Source organism: Eptatretus burgeri, chromosome 10 (assembly GCF_056783735.1).
Source record: "Eptatretus burgeri isolate ZD-2024b chromosome 10, Ebu_testis_v1, whole genome shotgun sequence".
In the NCBI taxonomy this organism is placed as follows: domain Eukaryota; kingdom Metazoa; phylum Chordata; class Myxini; order Myxiniformes; family Myxinidae; genus Eptatretus; species Eptatretus burgeri.
Genome location: NC_140970.1, coordinates 20,129,601 through 20,152,299, shown reverse-complemented (window position 1 = coordinate 20,152,299; position 22,699 = coordinate 20,129,601). Strand labels below are relative to the sequence as shown.

General features: G+C 44.5%; 1 protein-coding gene across 4 annotated transcripts in view; it reads left to right on the top strand.

Annotated features, from left to right (window-relative positions):
• Positions 1-22,699, top strand: part of LOC147018040 (contactin-2-like) — a 403,524-nt gene that overhangs the window by 186,792 nt on the left and 194,033 nt on the right. For all 4 annotated transcript variants that reach the window (XM_085897311.1, XM_085897312.1, XM_085897310.1 and 1 more), the window contains exon 13: positions 11,515-11,642. In XM_085897311.1, coding sequence (XP_085753437.1) covers positions 11,515-11,642 — 128 coding nt within the window. The remainder of the gene's footprint in view (positions 1-11,514; positions 11,643-22,699) is intronic.

Genomic DNA, 22,699 nt, shown 5'->3' with positions numbered 1-22,699 from the left:
ATATATATGTATATAAATATGTATATATATATATATATGTATATATATATATATATATATATATATATATATAGAAATATATATATATATATATATATATATATATGAGGTCCATCTAAAAAGTAACGGGACTGAGCCTGCTGTGTGCTCCACATACACAACTTGAATGAACGGGTTGTGTCACAGTCTTGCGCAACATTCCAGCAATATATGTGATTGGTGATGGTTGACTGCACTCATTGTGTGATTTTTTTTGCAGATCGTCCTTTACACGTTGTGTAGTCTGAGTTGTCGCACTATGAGTCGTCAGCAGAGAACCAATATGAAGTTTCTTGCCAAGCTTGGCAAAACACCTTCCGAATCCTTCGCAATGCTACAGCAAGTCTACGGGGAAGAAACGATGTCACGTACACTTGCATTTGAATGGCACGAGGTTCAAAGAGGGACGGGCAGAGGTTGAAGATGATCCATGGTCTGGTAGACTTTCAATGAGCAGAACGGCGGACAACATCGAGCGTGTGAAGCAGATGGTGCGCGCAGATCGTCGACTCATGGTGGTGATGATTGCTGAGGAACTTTCCATCAACAAGCACACTGTCTGGAGCATCATCACTGAAAATCTCGAAACGCGCAAGGTGTGCGCAAAGATGGTCCCCAAACTGTTGCCCGAGGACCAGAAACAGCTGAGTCACTGTCTATCAAGACATTATCGAGCGCCTCAAGGACGATACAGACCTTCTCAGGAGAGTCGGTGCTGGCGATGAATCGTGGATATTCAAATACGATCCCGAGACAAAACGGCAGAGTCGTCAGTGGAAAAGTCCGGCATCACCAAGACCAACGAAAGCAAGGATGTTGAAGTCGAAGGTCAAGGTGATGCTCATCACATTTTTTGACATCAAGGGCATCGTCCACTTCGAGCTTCTACCACAGGGTAAAACAGTGAATCAATACGTGTACAAGCAGATCCTCCGGCACCTCATGAGATCAGTCCGGCACAAGAGGAGGGATCTGTGGCAGAACAATGCCTGGGTGCTCAATCATGACAATGCCCCTGCTCACAGTGCCTGCGCATCCGACAATTTATGGTGGAGAGGAACGTACCAACTCTGGAGCAACCCCCATATTCGCCAGACTTGGACCCTTGTGATTTTTTCCTATTCCCCAAGCTCAAGGGCGTGATCAGGGTGACCTGATATTCTGATGTGAAGGCCCTCAAAAGGGCCATGACGACAGAGCTCCTGAGGATTCCAGAAGAAGCCTTCCGGGGGTGCATTGAAGCATGGAAGAAGAGGATGGTCAAGTGTGTGAGACTGGACGGAAAGTATTTTGAAGGGGACAAGCTGTGATTTCAATATATTTTTGGGAATAAAATTTATGTGAAGTCAGTTCCGTTACTTTTTAGACAGACCATATATATATATATATATATATATATATATATATATATATATATATATATATATATATATATATATAGATATATATATATATATATATATATACATATATATATATATATATATATATATATACATACATACATACATACATACATACATACATACATACATATATATATATATATATATATATATATATATAGATATATATATATATATATATATATACATACATACATATATACATACACACATACATACATACTCACATGGATGTATATACTCCTCCGATCAAAAGTTTTAGAACACCCCCATTTATCAGTTTTTACTGAAATTTTAGCAGTTCAAGTCCAGTGAATAACCTGAAATGGTAATAAGCTGAGCGGTAAACTGCCAGAGGTGAAAAAAACAAAAGTTTAGGTCACCAAAAACTGAAAATTATTGTAAATTTCAAAGTTGGTAAAAAAGGCCCTTTTCAGGGAACAATTAATGGGTTAACAATTGCAGCTGTTCTGCAGCAATGGAAGTAAATTAAGCCTTGAAAGTTGATGCAAACAATTCCGACAGGTGTCCAACTTTTGTTGATTAGTTACAAACCCTCTGTCTGTATAAAAGCATTGTTGGAACAGACTTTGTTGCTGCACCCTCTGTCAACATTGTCAGGTCAGTCAGGTATGGGAGCATGTGCCAGAACAGCGCGTCGCTGCGTCCACTTTCCGCCGGTACTCCAGGGGCCTCCGTCTGGCCATCCCCCAGGCAGATGCCAGGCCCATCCCCATCTCCTTGAGATGATGGTCAACCTGCTGCAACCATGAGGCACGTGGTCGGCCCACTGGCCTCCTCCACTCATGAGACTCCCTCGCTGAGAGAATCTGGTGAGCAGGATCAGCGTCAGGAAAACGAGCCAGATGTCCATACAGCCGCAACTGACGCTCACGGACTATGCAGGTAACAAATCTCATCCGAGTCTCTCTCAGCAACCGCTCGTTGGACACAAAATCCGACCAGCAATAGCCAAGGATTCTCCGAAGAGACCTGGTACCAAAGGAATTTATTCTCCGTCTCAGATCCTTGGTCAGAGTCCAAGTCTCGCACCCATAGAGCAAGACTGGAAGTACCAAGGACCTGAAGACTCGGACTTTCGGCAGGTACCAGCAGCGCCACACCCCATGATCCAGTGAATCCATGACTCCCCAGGCCCGACCCAGACGTCTATTGACCTCTGACTCGCAGCCAGCAGAGACATGAATATCACTGCCAAGGAAAGTGAATCTCTCCACGACCTCAACATTCTCACCACAAACAGACACAGACAGGACAGCAGCATCCAAGATGTCACCGAAAGCCTGGATCTTAGTTTTGACCCAAGAAACCCGTAATCCCAGCGGCTCCGACTCCTCATTCAGCACCTCGAGGACCCCCAAAAGGATGTCTAAAGTCTCCGCAAAGATGACTGCATCGTCTGCAAAATCAAGGTCCGAGATCTTGACATTCCCAAACGATGCACCGCAACTTGATCTCTCTGACATCCTCCCTAAAATCCAGTCCATACAAGTGCTGAAAAGTGTGGGGGCAAGTACACATCCCTGACGAACTCCAGTAACAACTGGAAATAAGTCAGAGGTGGTACCACCACACTTCACAGCACTCTCAGTACCAGAGTAGAGTTCAGACATCAGATCGATCAGTTTTGGTGGCACCCCACGAAGACCAAGAATCCTCCAGAGGACATCCCGATTCACTGAATCGAACGCTTTACAGAGATCAACATAGGCTGCAAGCAGCCCCTGCCGAAACTCTCATCTGCGTTCGGTGAGGACACGAAGGGCAAGGATACGGTCAATCGTTGACCTCTTTGGTGTGAAGCCTGACTGCTCTGGACGCTGGTGCTCAAGCAGATGGTGGCAAAACCTATCAAGAATTATCCGAGCAAAGACCTTGCCTGGCACTGAGAGCAGTGTCACCCCTCGGTAGTTGTTGCAGTCTTGGCGGTCACCCTTCCCTTTCCAGAGAGGGACAACAAGGCCCCTCTTCCAGTCAGTTGGGATGATGCCTGTGTTCCAGGCAGAGCACAAAACTGCATGCAACGACACGAGTGCAGCATTTCCACCAGCCTTGAGAAGTTCGGCATGGATGCCACAGATCCCTGGAGCTTTGCCCCGTTTCAACTGGTTCACCGCAGCCTGTGTTTCCACAAGCGAAGGTGGACCACAGTTGATTCGGGGGTCAGCAACAGGGATTGTAACACCCTTGAAGTCCAACTCGACAGCTGGGGGATCAGCCTGGTACAACCGCGCAAAGTAACCGGCCCAGCGGGCCTTCACTTCAGACTCCTCTATCAAGAGCCTACCACTCTCTGCTCGAACTGCAGTGCTCCGAGGGATGGGCTTGGATGAACGTAATGCGCGAATTCCCCTGTAAGCGGGACGAGAATCACCTGTCCACAGGTGATGCTCTACCCCCTCACAGATTCCTCGCACATAGGCCTCCTTGTCCACCCTCAGTGCACGTACAGTTTTACGCCTCAGCTCCCTGAACAGCTCAGCTCTGCCATTCAGCCTGGCCCTGCGACTCTGGTCAATGGTATCCAGTGTCCCTTGAGAGACAAAATTCTTCTGTGCCCTGTGGTGAGTTCCAAGACATCCACCGGCAACATCAAGGACGGTGGTCTTGAAGGCGCTCCACAACTCTTCAGGACCCCCCAAAGCACCCAGACCCCCCAAGTGTCCACTCAGCCTGTTCGCAAACTCCTCAGCTACTCTCTCATCCCTGAGCTTGGAAACATCCAGCCTAGGCTGGGATGGTACCATTCTCCAGGATTTAAGGTGCAGCTTTAGTGTTGCTACAACAAGCCTGTGGTCAGTATTGAGGAACTGAGCACTCCGGTAGACCCTGCAGTTCTGGATCATCCTCCAACGAGCGTCAATGAGGACATGGTCAATCTCCTTTGCCACACCGCCAGCGTTGGAATACCAAGTCCAGCGATGAGCTTGTGGGCACTGAAACCATGAACCAGCCACCCTAAGTCCATGACTTCTTGCAAAGTCAAGGAACTTAGTGCTATTCTGGTTCATAGTTCCTGACCCATGGGGACCAACACACACCTCATAACCATACCTATCAGTTACAGTCGATGCATTGAAATCCCCCAAGACTAGAAGTGTATCTCGTCTGGGGTACTGATGAACCACAGACTCGAGCGTGGCGTAGAATGCATCCTTCACGGTGAGATCAGTCGCCTCAGTCGGAGCATAAACAGAGACCAGGGAAATGACACCTAAGGAGTGACGAATCCTTAATCTCATAATACGCTCGTTGACCGGTGTTACCTCAATTATCATTGGGGTCAGCTTATTGGACACAGCTACAGCAACTCCTTGGGTATGGTAACCATCAGAGCGACCAGACCAATAGTTGGTGTAACCACCCAGCATTATCTCGCCGCAATCTGGTCTCCGAACCTCAGAGAGAGCTGCAATCCCGATGTCCAAACGCTTGAGCTCAGATGATAACAGAGACAGGTGATCATCCTCTCTTAGGGATAGGACATTCGAGGCACCCATCCGAAGGGACCGCCTCAGGTTAACCCAAGGAGACCGCCGTCTGGTGGACGACACCTCAGCACCACTCCGACACACTCTCCCGCAATCTGACCCAGGGATGTTACCCCGTGGTTTCCGTCCTATCATCAAAGATTGGGGGTCCCGAAGGCTTTGCCCCGATCCCATCATCCGTGAGCTGCCCTGCGAAGGGAAGCTGCGCAGGAGATACTCCCACGGAGTGGGTTTTCAGATTTTTTTGCGTTTTGCGGAATGAAGGGTTTTACGTTGGCCGGAGTGCAAATCCTGCCACCAACCTCCTAATAAGAAGTAACCCAATTGCAGGAGGACGTCCGCAGACACAGTTAGGCACTAGATATGGATGGCCGTTGGCTCACAAGGAGCTCCTCCGCCATTTGACAGGTTTTGTTTTTAATCCTGCTGGGTGTCCATATCCAAACACCCCCCTCACCAGAAAACCTGGTGGGGGAGACGGTTTAGTCGCCGATAACCTGACCATGGAACAGGTTAATACAGGTTTACATGGTACCTGTAGCAGTTCACAGATCGAACCTGACCTGACCAACACCTGAGACAACATTGTCTCTGTCAATTATTTGTCAACATTGCACTGCAGGAAGTAGTATATTGCTGTCATAATGGCGAGAAAAAGACAATTAACAAAGGAAGACAGACAGACCATTATAACCCTTAAAAGTGAAGGTCTTTCCTTTGGAGAAATTGCAAAGTAAGCCAAGGTATCAGTGAGTACAGTTTCCAACACCATCAAAAGGCACTTGGAAACTGGAGGAAACTCTGGCAGGACGTGGTCTGGCAAACACAAAGCCACAACACAATCAGAAGACAAGTTTCTGAGAGTCAACAGCTTACGTGATAGGCGGCTCACAGGACAGCAGCTTCAAGCACAGCTGAACACTGGTTGAAGTCAGGAAGTCTCAGTTTCAACTGTGAAGAGAAGACTTCGAGCTGCAGGTTTGACAGGTCCAGTGGCAGTAAGAAAGCCATTTCTGAGATGGCAAAATAAGAAAAAGAGGCTTGCCTGGGCCATGAAGCACCGCCACTGGACTACTGAAAACTGGAAGAAGGTCTTTGGACAATTGAATCAAAATTTGAAATCTTTGGTTCATCACGCAGGGTTTTTGTACACCATCGAGTAGGTGAAAGGATGGTTCCTCAGTGTGTGACACCAACTGTCAAATATGGAGGAGTGGGCGTGATGATCTGCAGTTCTTTTTCTGGATCCAGAGTCGGCGACTTGCACAGAGTGACTGGCACCCTGAACCAAAAGGGCTACCACAGCATTTTGCAGTGCCATGCAATACCCTCTGGTCTACGCCGAGTTGGTCAGGGGTTCATCCGACAGCAAGATAATGACCCAAAACATACCTCCAGGCTATGTCAGAACTACCTTAGAAGAAAAGAACAAGACGGTAGGCTTCAAATCATGGAATGGCGAGCACAGTCTCCAGACTTAAACCCCATCGAGCTGGTTTGGGATGAACTGGACAGAAAGGTGAAAGCAAAGCAACCTACAAGTGCAACACATTTGTGGGAACTTCTGCTACAGTGTTGGGAAGAACTTTCCAAACAAGATTTGATTTCCTTTGTGGAAAGAATTCCCTGAGTATGTTCAGCTGTCATATCTGCAAAAGGTGGCTACTTTGATGAGTCAAAAATTTAGATTAAATTTTGTTCAACACAACGATTCCATGATTTCCTTTTTTATGTGCAATTGTTTATTTGTTCTATGCTTTAATTACAGAGTACATTGAAATATTAAACTGCTTAAATTTCAGTAAAAACTGGAAAAATGGGGGTGTTCTAAAACTTTTGACCGGTGCAGTATATATTGTTACGTTTGAGGGGGGGGGGGTATGCATTCAAAGGGTAATTAGGATGTTTAATTAGGTATGCCATGCTGTTCGAGTTTACCAGGATCTCGATGTAATAAGTAGCAATTCAGTGGTGATAAGTTGTCTAGTAAATGTTCATTTCTTCAAGGGGGGAAATGATAATTGTCACGTAATTAGATAGGGACACGGGATAGGGTAAGTGTATCTGCGTAAACCCCTTTTGGTATTCTCTGGAGACTGGCCGTGACGTCACAGGACAGTGCAGCGGATGGCTCCGCCCCGTGATCACGATTGGCAGAAGGTGACGGCGGTGGGCCAATAAACGGCTCGATTGGAAGTGACGAGGACAGGAGGATAAAAAGGTTCTGTTCGGGGTCGAAAAGGAAGAGGAAGAAGATCGGGACAAAACGATCGTGTTTTTTTGGTGTGGAAGCTGTTGCGCGGAGAGCGTCCTTGTTGTTGTGCTGATTCGATCGTGTTCTTCATCGTGTCTTGGAGCCTTGCTGAGCCTCGTGCCTCACCTTGGTTGGCTCCGGGGTTCTGCTGACTCGGAGTACGGGGTCGAACGGCGGGCGGACCTACCTCCCTCTCCTGCTCGCAACTTGGCGCCAGAACTGGTTCCCTGGTGGCTGTGAGCGGACTTGGGCCAAGACCAGGAGGTCGACAGCACCACGGTTTCTCCTGCCCCCCTGCCGAGAGAAAGGCCAGCTCGTCCGACGCCGATCCAGGGACAGTTGCGTCCACACCACGGTCCAGCCTGACCACCAGAAATAGCTACGTTGTGTGTGTGTGCGTGTGTGTGTGTGTGCGTGTGTGCGTGTGTGCGTGTGTGTGTGTGTGTGTGTGTGTGTGTGTGTGTGTGTGTGTGTGTGTGTGTGTGTGTGTGTGTGTGTGTGTGTGTGTGTGCGCGTGTTCTTGGTGCCTTAGAGGGTTTGAGATCTGTATATTCATTGGAATTGTCTGTGTTTTTCCCCACGCCCGATCCCACACCATCCCGTCGAATCGCCCCGGATCCCTCTTCTGGCCGAGTCTTGTTATTTCTGGTCAATAATAAAAACGAATAAACATCATCAACTCAGTGAAAAGTGACTCGTGCCACCTTCCTCGTCCTGTTTGCGGTAGAGCGATTAGAACCGCCATGTTTGGGTTATAAATAAATAAAGCGCCTCCATCGTTTCGGCTCATTCTACGTTGGCGGGACTGTTCAAGTCCCGTGGACGTCACAATATGTTCTGGTGTGCATGTATGTGCATGTCCAGCAAAAGAGAGAACATGTTCTGGTGTGTGATGGAGAAGTTGATGGAAAATGTGAAAGATGAAGAAGTTGTTGTGGTTGGAGGATACTTGAATGGACATGTGGGAAGGAGTCCAGACGGTTTTGAGGGAGTCCATGGGAGTTATGGATATGGTGTGAGAAATGGAGAAGGTGAAAAGATCTTGGAGTTTGCTGATGGAGCTGATTTCTTGATCTGTAATACTCAATTCCAGAAAGCGGATAATAAGCTTCTTACCTACACATCAGGTGGGTCGAAGACAGCCATTGACTACCTGATGGTGCGTCGGCGAGATAGGGGAAACCTCTGGGACACAAATGTGATCCCAGGGGAGGAGACTGGACAGCACCACCTGGTTTTCTGCGATATAAGGGTGAAAGGTGCACGGAGAATTCGGCGGGTGAAGTACCAACCGAGGATGAAGGTGTGGAGGTTGAAAGAGGCGACAGTGAAGGAAGCATTAAGAGAGAGAGGCTGAGTATGGTTGAGGATGATGTGGTTGAGCTTGAAAGTGATTGGATATCAATGAAAGATAGTCTATTGGGAGCCATTGGTGAGGTACGTGGATGGACAAAAGGACCACCGAGGCACTCGGAAACATGGTGGTGGGGTGATGAAGTTGGAAAGACGATTGAAGAGAAGAGGAAGAAGTTCAAGGAATGGCAAAAGGCAAAGGATACGGTGGTAGAAGAGGCTGCACGTGAAAGTTATCAGGTCGCCAAGAAGGCTGCAAAGAAAGAGGTTGCAAAGGCGCAGGAGGCCCATAGGAAAATGTTCAGAGAAAGCTTGGATTCGGAGGAGGGTAAGAAAGCGGTATTCAGGATCGCAAAGCAGATAGCGAGAGAGAGATTTGATGTGACGGGGGTGAGTTGCTTGAAGGATGAAGTGGGACAAATTGTTGTGGACTCGGATGGAATTAAAGGAAGATGGAAGAGATATATGGAAAGGCTGTTGAATGTAGATAATAATGAATGGGATAGCAACATCGAGAGTAACCCGGTTTTGTGATCAGCAGAGAAGATAACTGAGAAGCAAGTTGAGGAAGCTATAAGAGCAATGAAGAGTAGAAAAGCAGGAGGGCCGACGGGAGTTGTGGGAGATATGTTGAAGGCAGCGGGAAGTTGGGGTGTGAAGAGAATGACAGAGATCTGTAATCTGGTGGTGAAAGAAGGCCGCATTCCAGTGGATTGGGAACTGAGTACCCTCGTCCCTTTGTACAAGGGGAAAGGTGACCCTCTGGACTGTGGCTCCTATAGAGCAATAAAGTTATTGGAGCATGGAATGAAGGTATTGGAAAGGGTGTTGGAGAAGAGGATAAGGAAGAAGGTAAAGATTGACGAAATGCAGTTTGGATTTATGCCAGGAAGAGGAATGACAGATGTGATTTTTATTGTAAGGCAGTTGCAGGAGAAGTACATGGAGAAGAGGAAGAAGTTGTTTTTTGGGTTTGTTGATCTGGAGAAAGCATTTGATGGGGTTCCACGTGAAGTTATGACATGGGCATTGAGGAAGTTAGGAGTGGAGGAATGGTTGATCAGAGTAGTGATGGCCATATACGAGAGAGCACGCACAGCTGTAAGGACGAAGGATGGGAACAGTGGTGAGTTTGAGGTGAGGGTAGGAGTGCACCAGGGGTCGGTACTAAGTCCACTTCTATTTGTAGTTGTGATGTTGGCTCGGAGGGTAAAGGAGGGTTTACCGTGGGAGCTGCTGTATGCAGATAATCTGGTGTTGATTGCAGAGAGTATGGATGGACTGAAGGAGAAGATGAACAAGTGGAAGGAATGTATGGAGGCAAAAGGTTTGAAGGTGAATATCGGGAAGACGAAGGTGATGGCAAGTGGTAAAGCATGTGGTGAGGTGGAAAGGACTGGGAAGTGGCCGTGTGCTGTGTGCAGGAAGGGTGTCGGAGTGAACTCCATCAAGTGTACAATGTGTGCTGAATGGGTTCATCGAAAATGTAGTGGTGTGAGAGGGTCATTAACCAGTGTGGCAGCTACATTCAAGTGTAAGGTGTGCATCGAGGGAGCAGCAGATGAAGGAATTGTTGAGTTGGATATTGGAGATGGTGTGAAGCTGGAAGGGGTGAAAACATTTTGCTATCTCGGAGACATGCTGAATGGAGAAGGTGGATCAGACTCTTCGACGGTTGCTGGAGTGAGATGTGCATGGAAGAAGTTTCGGGAACTGAGTGGCGTGCTGACGAAGAGGGGAGTGTCGTTGAAGCTGAAGGGAAAGGTGTTTGCTGCATGTGTGAGGAGTACGATGATTTATGGGAGTGAGACATGGGTACTGAACATGGAGCAGCAACAAAGGCTGGAAAGGGTGGAAATGTGAATGGTTCGGTGGATGTGTGGAGTATCGTTGAGAGAGAGGAAGACAAATGATGACCTGTGGAAGATGATGGGAATAGAGTCTGTGATGGAGGTTGTGAAGAGAAACAGGTTGAGATGGTTGGGTCATGTGTTGAGGAAGGATGAAAGTGACTGGGTGAGAGGAGTGTTGGAAATGAGTGTACTCAGAAGTAAAGGATGGGGAAGACCGAGAAAAATTTGGCTAAAAGTGGTGGAAGAGGAAATGTGGGCAAGGGGATTGAGAAGGGGAGATGCAGAAAATAGGGTAAAGTGGAGAACATTGTCATGCAATGTCAGTGGCAAGGCTAACCCCTGCTTTAGTGGGGAAAATGGCCTTTAAATGTTTGTGTGTGTGTGGTACAATATATATATATATATATATATATATATATATATATATATATATATATATATATATATATATATATATATATATATATTTGTGTATATATTTGTGTATATATATATGTATATTTGTGTATATTTGTGTATATATATATATATATATATATATATATATATATATATATATATATATATGTACATTGTATATATAGTTTTTGGCCCGAACTCTCAATGGTGAAGAATCACTTATAAAGTTCTCGTAGCCGGATCCAGTTCCGGATTTTCACCAACATCTCATCAGTTCTTCCTTGTCATACCCCGAACCTGTCCACAAAATTTCATCTGCATCTGTCCACAACTTTTTGAGATATCCTGCACACAAACAAATAAACTGACAGTAAGTTGTGAACATATAACCTCCTTCACCTTCGGTGGTGGAGGTAAAAATTACAAGTGGGGTAACAACTATTGTATATAACGGCATACCTTTTTGATATGAGATGTGTGCTCTTGGATCCAGCTTTTGCCTTTGAACCCTAGTGGCCATTTTACCAGCCGCTATTCAAACCTCCACCTACCCAAGTGGCTGGATTTTTCTCCAAGGAGCCCAGGGAAGGGTAGCCAAAAGTCCAAGGAGCTCAGGGTTCAAAGGGTAAAATTATGATTTTAATTGACAATTCCTACACACTGTCATGTGAGTCTTTCCCCACTCCTGAAACTGGCAGAATGACTGTGCTGGAAGATGGAACATTAATCATCCGGGACTTGACCCGAACTGATGGAGGAAACTACACTTGCTTTGCCGAAAATGTACTGGGAAAGGCGAATGAGACATTCTTGCTGCAGATTAGAGGCAAGTTGTACTGTCTTATAATCACTCAGGGTTATTAATAATAATAACAGTGGTTGTACGTGAGGTGTGCTTGGGAAGGTTTTCAGAATTAAAACTTTTTAATGTAATGGTTTAATATTACGTAGGTTTTGCAGGAGGCTTGGAGGATGACGCAAGTTATCACTGTAAATATGTATTCCTGCTCCGAGTGGAAGAGTGTATTACAAGTCTCAATGGTTTACACTTTTGTAGTATTATCTCTGTATGAAAACCTAATGAAATTGAAAACTGCTTGGCCATTTTTTACATCTGTGCTTTATATTTTATACACTCCGTAAATGCTGGATGAAATAAGTTAAAAAGTGGTGGGTGGACTTGAGGTGTGCATGGGAATGTTCTTCGAAGTTGGGATGGTGACCTTCAACCTAAATTTTTACTTTTTTGCTAAAGTGGGGAATTATCATAAGAAGTGGGTGAATTATCAGCGGGTGGGCACCCAATTTTGGATGGTTACACATGGGAGCAGTAAGGCACTTTATTCCCTCCGCTAACCTCGGAGTCTGCCTTGGACAAGTGGTCATACTCCCTCTTGCCTCCATACTCGGGTTACAGTGAAGCCATGGGCAGCAGCATGGTGGATGTGTGCACCAGCGGAATTGTTTTTACGACTAACAGTGAATGCTCACGTGATGCTGGGTGGATGATCTATTATTTCGACAACGGCCAGAGTCAACAAGGCCAGTTAACAGCCAACTGCGAAAAAGCCATGTAATGCTTATAGTACAGTCAAAATGTCAGATGACCTCCCACAAATTGCAACAAAAGCAAATTCAACAGATTTTGATTCCTGGATATGTCTTCAGTGACAGAAAAAAACTCCTAAGGGATCCTTCGGGGGGAAAGTCCTGAAATCATGGAAATCCAATATGGCCGCCACCCAGCTTCGAGTAAAATGAGAAAATTGTAAAGATTGATATTTTAAGATGTAAATATATGTTTTTCTGCATTCTAATTGTTTCTAGTTATGGTCAGTAGATTGATATACAAGAATAATTATAAAAAAGTGAAATGTATTGAGGGTAAAATAAAAAATTATAGCTTTTGTGTCCCGAAAAAAAAAATATTTACCTGATAATGATTTTGGCTCCTGGACCAAAAAAAATAAAAAATGTTGAAGACACAAGATGAAATCAAGTCTATGGCAATACAATATAATTATGTAAATCATTGAAACATGACAAAATTCACAATTCCACTCGGGGCAATCACATCTGCCTGACGAAGGTTTCGAAATGAAAATGAAAATTCGCATTAAACTCAGAAACTACATCCATTATAAACTTACTATACATGTTGAGAAAAATCAAGCGTGTTGAAGTTAGAACTCGACAATGTCGTCATCTTCCTCATCATTGTCACATGGAGTGTTTGTGCAGCCAGAGCCCCTGCAGTTTCCACAAGCTGGAGTGCACTCAATGTTGTGCTTCTGGCATGTGCATCTCATGGTGCTACATTCAGCCTGGCAGTTGCACCTAATGACACGTAACATCTTTTCAGGAGCTGGAGCTATTGATGTCTGAAGTGGCACAAAACCCTCGTCACACTTCTGCCAACCCCAGTCTGTGGAAGAAGTATGCAAGTCTGACATCTTGAAACGAATCAAGGACCACCTGAAGTGGCACAAAACCCTCGTCATACTTCTGCCAACCTCAGTCTGTGGAAGAAGTATGCAAGTCTGACATCTTAAAACGAATCAAAGACCACCTTCAGAAGCATGCCGAGTCTGCAAAGATATCTTCTAGAACTTCAGTGCTCTGGGTTCAGTATATGGACATGCGAGACATTCTACGCAAATACATCCAGACAGAGTGCACTGGGAACTGGCCACTACATCTACAGGCCATCCAGGAAATGCTGCCTTTCCTGGCAGCCTCGGGCCACAACCTGTATGCCAAATCTGCGAGGGTGTATCTGCAGCAGATGTCCAACCTCAAAACTCAACATCGCAATGTCCAACAACGTTTTGATAAGGGGTTCCATGTGGTTCGACGAAGTGATCGCCTGTGGGCAGGTCTTTCATCTGACCTGATCATCAAACAAGTTCGAGGGTGAGGAATGACAGACCAACAATGGCTGGTTTGGCTACTATCAATGCCTGCCTGTGCAGAAATAAACCAGGCAATGCAGGAGCTCACAGGTGTGAACTACAACACTGGAGAGCAGAAGAAGGACATGACCAAGGCAAGACAATCTCGTGACTGGAAGGACACACTATCAGCTCTTCAGTATTTACAGGAATGGAATCCGTTCAGTCGTGATCCACGTCTGAGGAACATTGCCACTGGAGTTCACGCACATCCCACCGTCAACGTCGATACAGCACATGCTCTAGGAGCCAAAATATTGAAATATATGGATGGGAAAACACCTGCCAAGTACACATTTAAGAGGAAAGACCAAGTTGTCACCCTCGGCATGAAGTCATCTGTCAAGATTGATGGAGAGCAAGTCCAGGTTGACCCACAACTCCTCTTCCAGAGACTGATCACTGTTGCACAGACAGCAGAAGAACTGGAGTCGGCCTTCAAATATGAACTGTGCAGCTATCCACCAGCCCTCTTTGATTCCTCTCTTCAGCTCCGAGAAGCACATAAGCCAGTCTTTGCTGATGCCATCTGGAATCTTCTTGGATCTGATGTCCCAGCCGATATCCCCAATGATGGGCAACAGTATGTTTTGGATGGTGGTGCACTTGTTCAACGCATTCCATGGCCTCATGGATCTACATACAGAGACATATGCCACCAGTACACTGATTATGAAACGAAGAAGTACGGGGATACCAGAGTCGTGTTTGATGGTTATGAGAGTACCAACACGAAGGACATGACACACCAGAGACGGTCTAAAGGGAATGCTGGCACTACTGTGACATTTACAGCTGACAAGCGTCTCACAATGAAGAAGGAACAGTTTCTTGCCAATAGGCAGAATAAACAGCGATTCATTTTTATGTTGAGTTAAGAGCTTCAGAAGAAGAACTGTGAGGCACACCATGCCTCAGGGGATGCTGATCTCCTGATTCTACTGAAGGCCGTGCAGTCTGCTACTGTCACCAACACTGTGGTAGTTGGTGATGACACAGACCTCCTCGTCCTCCTATGCTACCATGCAAGCTTAGAATCCCATGACCTCTTCCTTTGTTCTGAGCCAAAGAAGAACACGAAGAAGCCTCACATCTGGAACATCAAGGCTACAAAGAAAATTATTGGTACAGACATATCCAAGCACATACTGTTTCTACAAGCAGTTATTCGGTGCGACATGACATATTGTCTTCATCGGATTGGAAAGGGAGCTTCCCTCAAAAAGTTCAAAGCAAACAACACATTCCGTGAGCAGGCCAAGGTTTTTGATACATATCCACCTTCCGTATATGATGTGGCAGATGCAGGAGAAAAACATTGGTGATAATCTACAACGGAAAGTCAACTGACACCCTGGACACCCTCCGGTATCAGCGGTACTGGGACAAGGTGGCTTGGAGCTCGTCTCACGTGCAACCACAGACGTTACCACCAACATCAGAAGCAGCAAAGTATCACAGCCTGCGCGTGTATCTGCAAGTCCAAGAATGGAAGGGATGTGCAGATGAACTTCTTCCGACAGACTGAGGTTGGTAGAAATGTGACGAGGGTTTTGTGCCACTTCAGACATCAATAGCTCCAGCTCCTGAAAAGATGTTATGTGTCATTAGGTGCAACTGCCAGGCTGAATGTAGCACCATGAGATGCACATGCAAGAAGCACAACATTGAGTGCACTCCAGCTTGTGGAAACTGCAGGGGCTCTGGCTGCACAAACACTCCATGTGACAATGATGAGGACGATGACGACATTGTCGAGTTCTAACTTTAATACGCTTGAGTTTTCTCAACATGTATGGTAAGTTTATAATGGATGTAGTTTCTGAGTTTAATGCGAATTTTCATTTCGAAACCTTCGTCAGGCAGATGTGATTGCCCCGAGTGGAATTGTGAATTTTGTCATGTTTCAATGATTTACATAATTATATTGTATTGCCATAGATTGATTTCATCTTGTGTCTTCAACATTTCTTATTTTTTTTGGTCCAGGAGCCAAAATCATTATCAGGTAAATATTTTTTTTTTCGGGACACAAAAGCTATAATTTTTTATTTTACCCTCAAAACATTTCACTTTTTTATAATTATTCTTGTATGTCAATATACTGACCAGAACTAGAAACAATTAGAATGCAGAAAAACATATATTTACATCTTAAAATATCAATCTTTACAATTTTCTCATTTTCCCCGTGGCCATATTGGATTTCCATGATTTCAGGACTTTCCCCCCCGGAGGATCCCTGAGGACTTTTTTTCTGTCACTGAGGACATATCCAGGAATCAAAATCTGTTGAGTTTGCTTTTATTGCAATTTGTGGGAGGTTGACCAAATATTTCTGCTAAAATGCCTGTACTATTGTGGAGCGATGGTACCTCTTGCAGTCCATCTGGCAATTGGTATCCAATGCATCTGGCAAGCCTCCACTTGTATTGCTCCACTTGCCATCGGATAACTTCAACACAATAAACAAATCTTTTGCACAAGAGTTGGGGAAAAGTCAACTGGTGATGGGAGATCAGTTCGGCCACAGGTAAAGGATGGTGCTGATAGTCATAATCGAGAAACTGTAAATTTGCAGTCTGGAACTTTGGTCACTTTGCCCACACCAATGGAGCAAATGTGGTGATTCGGCAGCATTCCGGATGTCAGAGCAGCTTTATTTGGAGAGGCCACTGCTCGCCCCAAGCTCGGGAAGGGGTTAGAAGAGGTACCCTAAAAATTGGTTGCTCCACTTAACCCATTCATCAAACCGCGCGCGATGGGTTGTCTCTATCAGCAGTCAAAAACATCGAGAAAAATCTTATAATTGTGACTTGGAACATACACCCACTTAGTCTTGAGCGCACAATCAATTGAAGAATGGCACTGATTGGACTTGAATTGGAGAGATACTCCATTGATATCGTGGCACTGTGTGGAACTCAGCTTGCAGACACTGGGCAACTTACTGAGGACACCTTCAGCTGCACCTACTTTTGGAGTGGGCTACCAGCAGCCGATAAACGTCTACATGGGGTTGCCCTGATTATGAGAACATCGATCACCAACAAATTCCCTGCTTTTCCCCAGGCAGTAAAAGAACAACTCATCACGCTCAGATTCCAAGTCAGCACAAACCGATATCTCACTATCATTGGTGCTTATGCCCCTACAATGATGAATGAGGAGTCAATGATTGATAAATTTTCTGCTGATCTTGGTAGCTTGATCAACAAGACATCAAAGGAGGACAAAGTGATTATTCTTGGTGATTTCAATGCTCATGTCAGAACTGATCATACAGCGTGGCCCAAGACCATTGGGTACAACGGGGTCTGGAAATTCAACTCAAATGGCCTCCTCCTTCCATCCATATGGCATGAGCACAGTCTAACAATTACCAACGCCATTTTCTAGCTTCCTGTAAAGTTCAAAACCACATGAATGCACCTGTGATAAAAGCACTGTCACCTCATCGATTATGTCATTGGAAGAAGTAGAGATGTGCAAGATATTACTATCACGAGGATGATGAGAGGTACAGAGTGCAAATAGACCACAGAATGGTACATTCCTTCTTGAAGCTGCCGAATATACTGCCAGTCAAGAAGCGGAACTTTCAACCTGAGAATAAGCTGAACGTTACAATGCTGCAAGATCCTTCGACAAAAAATACAAGTTGCAATAAAAGCTTGGATGATGTGCTGACAGAAAAACCAAAGTTTCATTGAAGACAGCGTGGCAAGAGTGGAGCCAATTGCGTGCCTGGGTTTTTGAAACGGCAAAGGAGGTACTTGGAATGGGAAAGAGAAAGCAGACAAACTGGTTTGCAGACAAACAGCAAGGAGCTGTGGCATATCATTGATAAGAAAAATAAGGCATACCATAAAATGAGGATACCATAAAAAAAAGGCATACCGTTATGCACCATCCTGCAGAGCCACCGACTAAGGATGAAATCTTAAAAGCCATCAATGGACTCCAAAATGGCAAAGCCCCAGGAGAAGATGGAATCCCGGCGGGAGTCTTTAAGCACGGAGGTCAAACGCTATTGGATCAGTTATATGAAGTGTTCGGGCAAATGTGGCAAAATGAGGATGTTCCGGATCAACTGAAAGACGTGTTAATTGTTACCATCCCACAAACGTAAAGGCATTCGGTCTGATTGCAGAAACCACCGTGGCATCTCCCTATTAGCCATCACAGCCAAAATTTTAACCAAGGTGATGCAGTGTTGCCTTGTGGACACTGTTGTCAAAGACGTAGTGTCTGAATTGCAATGTGGCTTTAGAAGGAATATGGACCTGGTGTTCACGGCCAGGCAGCTTCAAGAAAAATGTATTTAGCAAAATGTCGGTCTATACACAGTATTGGTTAATCTAAAAAAAGCTTTTGACACCACGTCTTGAGAAGCCTTTTGGAAAATCCTGCCTAAGCAGGAAGTCCCAGACAAATTTGTCAATGTACTGAAGCAACTACATGATGGCATGCATGGGCGTGTGTGCACGAATGGACAGTTCTCCAAATGCTTCTCTATAATGACTGGTGTAAAGCAGGGCTGTGTGATTTGCCCCAATTCTGTTCATTTTGTTCTCCACATCGATGCTAAATAAGGCCTTGCACAATTGCAGAGATGGAATTTACATTAAGTTTAGAACAGATAGTGGTATTTTCCATATTTTGAGGCTTCATGCAAAAACCAAAGTTCACCAACAACTAATCCGTAACCTCCTATTTGCCGATGACCGTTGCCTATTTGTCCACAGTGAGGAGTAGCTTCACTCACTATTAGCATCAAAAAGACTGAGGTGAGGTAATCAACCTCCATGTATAGTTCAGAGGGTGTTGAGCCGTGTATCTTCATGGATGGTCAACAACTGAAAAATACCGATACTTACACCTATCTCAGGAGTGTTTTTTGTGATGATGGTCAATTGAATCGGGAAATCTCTATTCATATCTCAAAGGCTAGTATATCCTTTGGCCATCTCTCCCACCTAGTCTGGAACAGTCACGATATTAAAATGATTACTAAAATATCAATCAATAGAGCTGTGTTCTGAATACATTACTGTATGGTGCTGAGTGCAGGACAGCCTATAGTTTCCACAATTGGCAGATGGAAGCCCAACATCAACGATGTTTGCAAAAAATCCTGCACATAATATGGAAGGAAAGAGTTTCTAATCTGGAGGTGCGAATTAAATGTGACTGTGTATCGGTCGAGAGTATCATGGAAAAAGACAACTGCAATGGGCTCGTTACCTCTTAAGGCCCAGTCACACCTTGACGTTTTAGCCAGCTTATGCCGATTTTTGGAAAATTTGTGTAAAACGCTGGTACACGTCAAATACGTTATGGGTACGTTTTGTATATGTTAAGACCACGCTGAAAAACACTGCCATAAGTGGTAGTATGCTGGCTTTAAACGTTGAACTTTTGGGTTTTCCTCAAATTTTTTCATGCTTGAAATTTTACGACGTATGCCGGCGTATGACTCACGTTCCGCTACGCTGGCCATAAGTTGTAGGCACATTATGCGATCGTTGACACACGTTGAAACACGTTACTTGTAAGTTACTCATAAGTCGAAACACGTGGAGGTAATGTTTAGCATACCCGAAACTTATTTCTAACCTATGAGTAATGTTTTGTAAGCACACTACACCAACGTTGTTCACACTTTGCAACACGTTACTTGAAAGTACTACTACTACTACCAACATCGACATCATTAAATTCTCTCGAACTACTACTGCTACTACTACTGCTACTACTACTACTAATATTACTACTACTACTAACATCGACATCACTAAATTCTCTCGAACTACTACTACCAACATCGACATCACTAAATTCTCTGGTACTGCTACCACTACTACTACTACTACTAACATTGACATCACTAAATTCTCTCGAACTACGACTACTACCAACATCTTCTTCTTCTTTCGGCTGCTCCCGTTAGGGGGTCGCCACAGCGGATCATCCGTTTGATCCGCATAGTGATTTGGCACATGTTTTACGCCAGATGCCCTTCCTGACGCAACCCTGGTCGCCTCTTATGACACAGGGATATGGTACACCTATTTTAACCGGGGTATACACCGGCCCAGTATACTGGTACTCATTTCGCCGACCTCGGAAGGATGACAGGCTGAGTCAACCCCCTGGTGTATTAATTCAGTGGCCCAACGGGGTTTGAACTCAGGACCTTTTGGATCCTAAGCCACTGCCCTAACCACTGCACTACTACCAACATCGACCACTAAATTCTCTCGAACTACTACTACTGCTACTGGTACTACTACTACTACTACTACTAACATCGACATCACTAAATTCTCTCGAACTACTACTACTACTACTAATAACATCGACATCACTAAATTCTCTCGAACTACTACTACTACTACTACTACTACTACTAATAACATCGACATCACTAAATTCTCTCAAACTACTACTACTACTACTACTGCTACTGCTACTGCTAGTGACATTGACATCTACTCAACATGGAGTCTGGAACACTGACGGGTTCCTCTTGTGAAGCCCATTTGTATATACCAATTCCCCTAAACTCTGCCAATACGCCATTATACGCTAGCTGTAAGTTAGAAACACGTTCAGTAAGTTCTGTGGTCGTCTGGAAGACGTCAATCAAATTCGTGTACATACGCCAATGTGCGTTTGAGATACGTTAAACATAGGTTCAAAGCACGCTACTCATAGGTTCAAAGCACGCTACTAATAGGTTCAAAGTACGTTATTCGTAGGTTAACAATTAAGTTTCGGGTATGCTAAACATGACCTTGACGTGTTTCGACTTATGAGTAACTTACAAGTAACGTGTGGCCGACGTGTGTAAACGATTGTGGAGCGTGCCAAGAACTTATGCCAGCGTATGCGGAACTTGTGAGCCATACGTCGAGTACGTCGTAAAATTTTCAGCATGCTTGAAATTTCACGACGTACTAGACGTACCACGTAATATGCCAGCGTATACACAACTTACCCATACCGTATTCGACGTGTCCCAGCGTTTTAGACACATTTTCATTGGTCGGCATACGCTGGCTAAATCGTCAAGGTGTGACTGCGATATTGACACTTCCAATTTTCAGGCGGTTATGATTTAAATCGGCGAGCGGCAGGTTTTTAACAGAGAACGCCACGAGTTCGTCGGCGATACGTGCAGCGCACTATGACAAAGTTAAACTATCGTTGGGCATCGGTTGTGAACGCCGACAACAGGCTAAGCATTCGTTGGTATAAGTTATCTTTAACACAACGAAACGTTCTGTGCCCGTTACTAATTAGTTATGCATACGACCAACACGTTATGACTACGACCAAAACTTTAAAAAAAACCTCAAAACTTCAGCGTAAGCCAACGTTTTACATGCATTTTTATACGTTGCCATTCCTGGCTAAAACGTCAAGGCGTGACTGGGCCTTTATGAATGAGAGACTAAAGGATCCTCAAAGAGTTATTTTATGGGGACTGTCCTTGGGGAAAATTTGGCGTTGGGAAACCTAGAAAGCACTACAAGAATTAATTAAACACGACGCGAAAAAGCTGTGATATTGACCTGACCAAATGGGAACACCAAACTACGGATCACTTGTCTTGGAGAAGAATTGCCAATAAAGGCGTTACAAAATTCGAGGAGGTGAGAAGTGAGCATATCCACCAGGCCCGCTTGAGGAGTGAGAATCTGGACCAAGTGGCATCGACTTGATTCCAGTGCGACACATGTGGGAGACCGTGTGCAACTGCGGCTGGCCTCGCTGCGCATTTTTGTGCTCGCCACAGGACATAATAACCCAACACTCTTCTATCATCATCATCATCATCATCATCATCATCATCATCATCATCATCATCATCATCATCATCATCATCACTCCTGTGCCACTGGGCACAACAGAATAACTTGAAAACTGGATTTTATCACTAAAAAACAAAAACAAGTCAAACTCCCAGAAGTTGTACAACACAAAATAAAGTCCCAAAATACAGTAACCAATTTCCCTTCATCATCTTGAAACCAAAAAGGCCCAATTATGTCATATTTGCTTCTGGAAACCAACGCAGTGCATATTAGGCTGTGCAATGGCCTTTAAAAAAACTTCATCAAGTGAATTAGAACCCTAAACCACGTTTTTAGTGTTAACACGACACTTCAAAGAAAGTGGGCCTCATCAGAAAACCACACATGACTCAGAAAATTTGGATCCTTATGCATTTTTCCTCAAACCATTCACACATTGTCACATGAAGTTGTTAATTATTATTTGTTTTTGCTTCACTTGGATGCAATGCAGGTACATTTTTAGTTCCTGCTTCAGAATTATTTGTGTACTTGATAAAGATAAGTTCAATTCTTGAGATCGACGACACAATGATTTCCTAGGGCTATTCAAAACTGCTTCATGGACTGCTTCAATGTTTTCTCATGATCTTGCAGTCCTCAGGCGAGCAGACTTTGAGCAATTGAGATTTTGTACTGTCCTGTGGGACTTAAACCTCTTTATCAATCAAAACATAGCAGACTTTTCTGGGGCTAATCTGGTGTCGAACTTTTTTCTGAATCACGTTTGAGTCTGTTTATATGACTTTGTGGCAAAGTGAGACTCCACAATTAAATTCCATTCTTCAATGGTCCATGCCATCTTTAAAATTAACAGTATGACTGATGTTTGCAGTGTTTCCACCGAAACGATGCTTTATACAAACCGGCACAAGAAAAAAAAATGTATTAAAAATTAGAAATTTCACATGGTTTTTATAGGGTTGCATTATTTATGAAACACCCTGTACTACTACTACTACTACTACTACGACTACTACTACCTTTAGCAAAGAGGGTTGGGAAGTCCTCGTCATTTCCAATACATGGCAGACTTGTCACCTTGTGATTTTTATCTCTGCGGAGCACTC